Source organism: Alligator sinensis, unplaced genomic scaffold (assembly GCF_000455745.1).
Source record: "Alligator sinensis unplaced genomic scaffold, ASM45574v1 scaffold468_1, whole genome shotgun sequence".
In the NCBI taxonomy this organism is placed as follows: Eukaryota; Metazoa; Chordata; order Crocodylia; family Alligatoridae; genus Alligator; species Alligator sinensis.
The window spans coordinates 1,579,454-1,587,506 of record NW_005842087.1 but is presented as its reverse complement, the minus strand read 5'-3'; the positions used below and the strand labels follow the sequence as shown (position 1 = coordinate 1,587,506).

The 8,053-nt window shown below is 42.2% G+C and overlaps 1 protein-coding gene across 2 annotated transcripts in view; it reads left to right on the top strand.

The window, feature by feature from the left end:
- Positions 1-8,053, top strand: part of PLA2G4A (phospholipase A2 group IVA) — a 128,566-nt gene that overhangs the window by 11,934 nt on the left and 108,579 nt on the right. For both annotated transcript variants that reach the window (XM_014520083.2, XM_006023872.3), the window contains exon 2: positions 7,428-7,579. In XM_014520083.2, coding sequence (XP_014375569.1) covers positions 7,547-7,579 — 33 coding nt within the window. In that variant the 5' untranslated portion in view covers positions 7,428-7,546. The remainder of the gene's footprint in view (positions 1-7,427; positions 7,580-8,053) is intronic.

Sequence of the window (8,053 nt, the reverse complement as noted above, 5' to 3'; positions counted from 1 at the left end):
CCCTGCCACTGCGGACCCCAGCCCCACTGCCTAGGCACCCTGGCCCATCTGCCCTGTAACCACCACTGAGGGCACCAGACAGAGCAGGTTGGCTGGTGGGGTCTCCATGGAGACTCTGTGGGCAGGGCGCACTTAGCTGGGTGGATGGGATGGTACCATATGGGGCAGGGAGTAGCATCTGGCAGAAGATTGTGGCTCTACCCTAGGCCCGAGCCCTGTGCTGTCACCACCCTGTTATCCCTGCCCTGGCCACCCATCCTGCTCCCTGATGCTGATCCTTGCCCACCTATGGCCCCCATTCCATTGTATCTACTCAGCTGAGCATGCCCCGTCTGCCAGGGTCCTGGGCTGGTCTCCATTGAGACCCAGACTGCCTGCCTGCCCACCTGTTTGCCTGTCCACTCTGTTTAGAGCCCCGGACTGGTCCAGTAATATACCACTTAGCGAGTTTTGGCAATAGTGGGAGGGTGCTGACCTGGTTCACAACAGCTCACCCAAACTCCCTAAGTGGCTCTCCAGCCAAATAAATGCCTACCCTTCCATAAAATGAGTAAATTCAAATTATAAATGCACACCGAAACACATGTGCACATGCAGTTAACACACTCCTTTTTATCATCTTCCCAGAAGTTGGTCTTACATTGTGGGCATGTCTACATCTGACACTACTAGGTCGCTGTAGCAATGTGCTATGGCTACATAGCATCCATGGGCATTTATACATAACCAGCAGCTGTAGTGACATGCTTCCCCGTTATAGCATGCTGCTACGGCAAAGTAGTTGCTAATAACTGTGTGCCACAAGTATAGTGTAGTACAGGCTGTTACTGCATCATAATTTAGTACTTCCAAAAGTTACTGTGGAAGTTACATGCCACACCATAGCGACACGTATAGACACATCCTGTAATTATGAATAACCACATGCTGTTTTTCAAAGCTCCTCTCTACCCATTCCAATGACAAACTTTTGTATGGTGAATAGTTCCTCTTGTTTAACCTCTCTGTGTAAATTTATTTAATTATAAGATAAATCATAATGAGATGCACCAACTTCTTGCTTCGGGCATGACCAGTCATCGCAATAAATGCAATCCATGGCAGAAAAAAGGAGGAAAAAAAAAAAAGTGTTGAAAATTATATTTTCATAGACAAAGAAATCTATGCATTATTTAGATCTGCTGCCTTAGGGTATAAGCTAATTCTTTGCAGAAGTCAGAAAGGAATATTTCCACCCCCCACCCTGTATTCAGCACTGTGAAGATTCAGTTACTCTGGGTTCTAGAAAACCAGACTTTTTATTAAAAAAGAAACAAAACCACAAAAGAGTGAAACACCCCAGTCACTCTTTGTTCCTAAAACCCATAACAAAAAAAAAAGGTCCCAAACCTGAAGTCACTGAATTATTGAAAACAGTTTCACCTAAGATCACAAGGTATTCTAACCTTTCACCTGCCAGGTTTATATATAAAAAATAGCCCACGTGTCATCTGGGGTATCTGCTATTTACCAAGAACGTTAAACTGATTAAGTATTGATCAATTCCCCTGATGCATCCAGCGCTGTCAACCTTTCTATATAAGGGTATTATAGTAGAGTTCTGTAGAACGTGCTACATAACTGTACATGGACCATATATTTGATTGATGCCTCTGCATTTGCCTTCCTGCTTTCATTGATCTTTTCTCCAAACCTGGCCCTACCTCTTGGCCCTACGCAAAGCCCCCTTAGCAAGTCATACATTAGTTATCTCCCACCTTCTTCTGCTCTTCTTTGGTTTCCATTAATCATGCAGAGCCAGCTGGCTTAATGAAGGTTTTTTTTCATTCACTTTTAACTTAAAACTATTAAAAACATCAAGTGCTTCAGAAACAGCAACTGTGACTATCTTGAGAGTCTTCCTTTTTGCTGGAAGTATGTATAATCTTTTATTTGACCTCTCCCTAAATGCCCTTAACGTTTCCAGAATACCAGTACTTTTTTTTTTTAATTGTTCCATCCTTCTACTCTGAGTACTATCTCAGGTATTCCTAGTACCAAGTGGTGCTCAGTAAACACTTAGAGGCAAGGAGTTTAACTGTTATCTGCCAAAAAAGATTAGGGGTGTTTTCAGCAGCCATACTTTCCAGCCTAGGGCACTTACTGAAATATAATTTTCAATCAGACAATTTCCTTTACTTTGTCTCCCTTACTCTATCATCTGCCCTCACACACTTCATTCCATATCACCCCCAAAGAAATGTGACACAAGCAGCAAAGTTATCCTTTTTCACTTTAAAGTCTTCCCAGCTATTATTCCTCATCTGTCTGCAAGGCACCAGTTGTTATAATTAAGGAGAGAGCAGAGGAGAAACTATTATAGAAATAAATAATAGTAATGTAAATCTTACATTTTTGCAGTTGAGATCAGCGCTCCATTGTGGTAGGCTTAAAAAATATATAGTCTGTCTCTGTTGAAGAAATAATAATAAAAAAAGACATTCTTATCACTGTTATATAATCACATTATTAATGTATAACAAAATCAAATCTTAGTGTTAGATTTGTTAAAAGTACACTTCACCCTTTTGATGATATTCATACCAAAAGCCTGAATCAATCTGTAGCATGTACTTTTAGCTTATCAATTTGGACTTGTGTTGTACCACAGCCTTTTTAGTCACGTTTATTCTTTTTCTATTAATTGGTTCTGACTTTTATTGAAAAAAAAAAAATCATGTTGGCATAGATGTGGTATGGGATAAATAGCCCAGTCTGACCCAGCTGACTCCCAGTCCTGTGTTTTAAGCCCTAAGTGGCTCTCCCCATCAGTGTCTCAAGGCACTTAGTTACCTTAAGAGCCGTTTGTGGCTGTCTGCCCTAACAGCCATGCTGATGCCTTGAGGATGCCACTCAGCTGCTAGTTACTCCTTTGTATAGGCTTTGGCCTTCTTAGCTTCAGCCTACAGGTTGCTCTAGGTATACGATGGTAGCCTAAGCCTAGTGGTCCACTGGTTCTGGCCTGGCCTTTTCAGTCTCAGCCTTTTGTCAGTTCTTGGTTGCTTCTGTCCCCTTCTAGGCTCAGGCTCGAGCCTTCTCAGCCGCAGGCCACCTCATTTACCCGCTCTGTCTCCCTGTTACACAAGCATTTTCTCATTTTTGGGTACTTGACTTTGCTACTTTGAAAATAAAATTAATAATATTATATTTTTGTGTGCATTTTTCTAGATTTAAAAGGACACTGGAAAACCCCAAACGAACAGATAATCCATCATGACATCATATTGAGTCAGTTGCAGAGTTGCATTCTTAGGGCCACCCTTTAGTGATTTACCATGTTAAAACATGATAATCTACTGCTACATTAAGTCCTAAGGAATTGTGATCTTTTGCCATACTGGAAATGGCTAAGTGGGACTGGGAGGAGAATGCAGTTGGATCAGATATTTGCTGATGACAAAAAATGTTCTGACTGAGGAACCTGGGTTCCATTCAGGGCTGTGCAAGAAAATACTGGACACATTCTTCCTTTTTTTCCAGTCCTATATTTTTCATTACTTTTAGCTCCACTTGTAGCAGAATCTTTTTGGGAATTTGTGCACTAAAATCTTAAGATGTCTCTGCTGAGCATGTGTAGACTGTGATTTTTAAAAACAAATATTTTGGCCAGTCTGAATATTAGTTTTTCATGAGGATGATAAAAGGCGCAGCAGCTGACTTGTAAAATTTCAAGCCTGCGCTTTGTCTTTTCACGGGGATATTAAAGCTTTTCAAAGAAAATGTCCTCATAATTTTTTGGAGATTGGCAAATCAACAAGACTATTGTATACTTGGAAATAGATGATGGATTTGAACAAAGTTTTCCAGGAAAATTCAGTTTGAGGCAGAAAATTGGTATAGAAAATTGCAGAACAAATAGTCAAAGTTTATAACCAAGGGTCTTATAATAAGAAATGTCAGGCAACCTTACCAGTAGGCAGAGCCAACAGCCCTGCCTATAATAAAGCTTCCCTATAGGAAAGAAGGCAAAGAACTATGGGGGAGTCTTATATCAGTCTATATGCTGTTATGGGTAGCTTTGATAAAGAGCAGAGCTAGGCATGTTTGGTCATGCACCCCAAGCTAACCACTTTTATTTTGCTGCTGGCTTGAGCTAAGGACCCACTGTTCAGGGTCCTCACCTCTGCTGTAACTAAGTTAAGTTGATAGGACCACCACCATACTGGGCTTGTAAGAGATGCAAAAGAAACAGAATTAAACATATAAACTGCCACTTAGCTTTTTGCTGTTTTAATGCCTCTGGCTTGCTAGGCTTTTCCCAGGTGTCACTTGTAAGTGGCCCTTATCTTTCCAAGGCTTTGAGAGCCTGCAGTGTGGTCCCTCACTGGGGCTGCTTGACCTCAGCTCACTCCAGGCAGCCTTGCTTTCTGCAGGTGCAGCTGCCCCTAGAGACTACTTTCAGCATCTTTTATTTTCCCCCAGGCTGGTTCACATGTCTGGCCCTCCCTCATTCCCCACACCTGGGTTAGCTCCCCTGCTGGGAGGGACTCGCTGCATCTCCGAACCTGTGTTTTCAGTGTTTGGTGAGTCCTTCCAGCTCTGGGGTGGGTGTGGAAAAATACTTGCAGGTTGTGGGGCCATTGAGGCTCCTGCACACCCATCCCTGCACAGGCCAGGCCCTGTTACACAGTCTAAATATCCCCCTGAAGCTTTAGACTGTGTAGTAGAATAACTGTTTTGGTAAAATTAATAACACTAACTAAACTAGTTACAGCAGTACAACTCCTGAGTATTGAACTGATCTTTGAATGAGTGATGGGAAAATTTTCAAAGGCATGAAGACACCCCCCCCCCCCCCCGGTCTTATTGAAAGTTGCTTGTCATTGTTTCGTAACATCTATTGTCTCTTAAAAAAATTTCCCACGAGTTTCAAATGTCAAGCTGATTCCTGAGTTTAATGGACAGTTTCCTCAGTTTATTGCACTGCTTTATGTTGACTTATATTAGCTAACTGGAAGCTGGCTCCTGTCTTAAGAAGTTGTAAATTATTTTAATTATATAGCTCTTAGTTTTCCTCTTGATTCTAATTACTGAATATTCTTTGTCTTATGTTCTTCCTGGTCCTTTCATAACATTGCGACATTTCCTCAATAATGATTTTAGTAGGACTTATGTAAACACATAGTGGAGTACTTTACTAGTATTTTGTTCAGTAGAATGCATGAAAAATAAATTGGCTCCTAGAGACAGACAGCTGCCTATAAGTGTGCTTGGGGGTGGAGGGAGGGTGTTTTAATTGGAGTGTTTCCAGAGAGTCACTCTAATTGAAATTCTGCAGCATTATGTGTATTAAGCCCCTGTGCATTTAAAAATGGCCATAGGATACTTTAATTTTTGTGCCAGTGAAGAGTTTGACTAATGTGAAAAAGCAAACAGCTTTCTGCTACAGCTAATTTAGGCTACGGTAAAAAAGTTTATGGAAGGATCTGTAATTATGCCTTGTGGCCCTTCCTCTAATGTAAGTCTGAAAAGCTACTTCCTCTCAAAAATGGAAAAAAAGATCATTCTTTTTTGTTTCCCTGGTATTAGACTGCTTTGGCATTTAAACATTGCAACTATATTAACCCCTGCTTTTTCGGGGGGTTAGGCCAAATGCTGTACATTGCATATTTAGAAGAAAACATTCTTGCAGAAATATTCCCGACAATTTTGACTTTGTGCAGCTGTATGAAAAATACTTTAAGGTAGGGCTGTCCAACTGGTGGCCTATGAGCCACATATGTCCTATGAGGGTTTGACTTATGGCCCCTGAGCTCCTGCTACACCCTTTCCTTGCTGTGATTGTAACAGCAGCTGGGGATCTCTGGTGCTCCCGTCTCTTTCAGCTTCTGCTTCTTCACCATGCTGCAGGGTGTGATGTGGCATATCAAAGCCTGTAGTGCTAAGGGAGCCCGCTGCACGGTACAGTGAAGAATCCTGGGTCTGGGAAATGGAGCAGGGAGCCAGGGCACTGTGTGTGTGTGCTGCAACAGGGGGGTGGGTGGGGAGAAGAGGGGTCCATGTATGCAGTGCTGTGGAGGGGGGGGGTAGGACCCTGCAGTCCTCACTAGTGTGGCCTATGTGGCCCCTGATAGTCTAGCCTGAGCTCTTACTGGCACCTCAGGGCATTTGTAGATGACACTTTAAAGCGGGTTTAAAGTGGGTTAAATGCCTATTGCACTGCTTTAATGGCACTGCTGTTTGCATATTTCGGCGGTGTATTGTGTGTTAATGCCAGCTGCTGTAGCACATCTGGGGGTGTAAGGTATCTTAAATGACTTTGGGATGCAGCAAATTACTTTGGAGTGCTGCAAACTAAAACACCTGCGAGGAGTTTTAGTTTCCTACCCTACAGTTGCAGAGGGAAGCTCTGGGCTCTGTGTGGCTCACGGGCAGCCCATGCAGGCAGCCCGGGAAGGCAGGCTCCAGAGAAGGAAAAACAAAAAAAACCCAGTGAGCCTGACCTTTTTTTTTCCTTCCCCTCAGAGCTTGTCTGAGCTGTGTGGGGGCCCAATGCTTCCCTCTGCAGCTGCGATGCCCCCTGGGACTGCCCAAGCTGGGTGCCTGCGGATGGGTGCTGCCTGTGGGCTGGCCGCCACTGCCGTGGAGGGAAGCACCAGCCCCCCCCGCTGCAGCTCAGGGACTGCTCTGCCTGCCAGCAGTTCACTCTCCCCTCCCTGCCACTGAAGAGGCAGGTAAGGAGCGTGCAGACATGGGTGTACATGACATGGGGGTTTACTAATTAAATCCCCGTATCATGTACAAATGCCCTCAGGTTTCAGTAAGGGACCTCAGTGGGTACTTGTGGTTTGAGGTGAAGCTTGCAAAAGCAAAAGTAACATTAGAAGGTACATTGAGATCTCCTAGGACAGTAGCTCTCCTTTAAAGAAAAATCTATTTTTAAAGTTTGTTCAGGATCCTTTCATATATTCTTGCAACTCACTTTTGTGTCACAACCCACAGGCTGGGAAACACTGTCCTAGGTCCCACTTATTACCACAAAAGTTCCAGAAGTGACAACATATTTCTATTCTGCAGGCTACCTGTTCAGCTCCTCCTCCTGGCTGACCATTTCTACTTCAGAAGACATAATCTTGCATAATATGCAATGCCTGTGGGGGTCTGGTGATATTTTCTTCTGCTTAACTTCTCCTCTGTTGCTTTTAAGGTGATTTACATTTCTTGGTACAAGGACATACCATGTCCTTGCTCTTCCCTTATTCAGAGAGAGCAAGATGCAGGGAAAGGTTATGTGGCCCCCATAACTTTGAAATCTTTACATTCTTAATGATCTTCATTTAAAATTTTAATTCTGGAAACATTGTTCAAAACTGGTGTCTCGTTTACTTTAAAATACATTTCCGAAGGAAAATGTGATATTTAATTTCAAGTCTTTCTCCATTTTGCAGGAACAAATAGAACTGACATACTAAAATCTACTTTGAAAACACATTGAAGTCTCTCCAGTGTGAAGTTGAACACATAAAGAACCTTTGTTGTGCATCCGAATATAAGATCTGAAGCAAAAATGTCCTGTATAGATCCTTATCAGCACATTATGGTAAGTCCATTTGACTTTCATATGTGAATTGTGTTATGCAGCAAATTCTGTGAGCATGTAGTGTTAATTTCATCATAGAACTTGAGGGACACAATATAAAAAAGAAAATTAGATATAAATAAAAATTGATTTGGAAACATTTTGTTTTTAATGACATTTCATAGATATTATGAATGTTTCAAAATACCTAAGTAAGATGATTTGATCATTTATGAGAAGAGGCTTTGACAAATGTTACTCTTAGCTAGTAATAGTAAAATGATCATAACTTCAGTGACTATAGGAGCCAAGACTTAAAATACCATTTCATTATATTAATTTATCATAAATTGGTTCTCAAAGGCTGAGTACAGACATTCAAGGAGGTTAGGGGGAGGTTAGGTTGAGTTAAATGTGGTCACCTGATCTCAGATAAGTAGAGAGGGGTCTAGCGGGGGGGGTATTAGGGTGATTGGGGGGCAAACAATCTCTGGA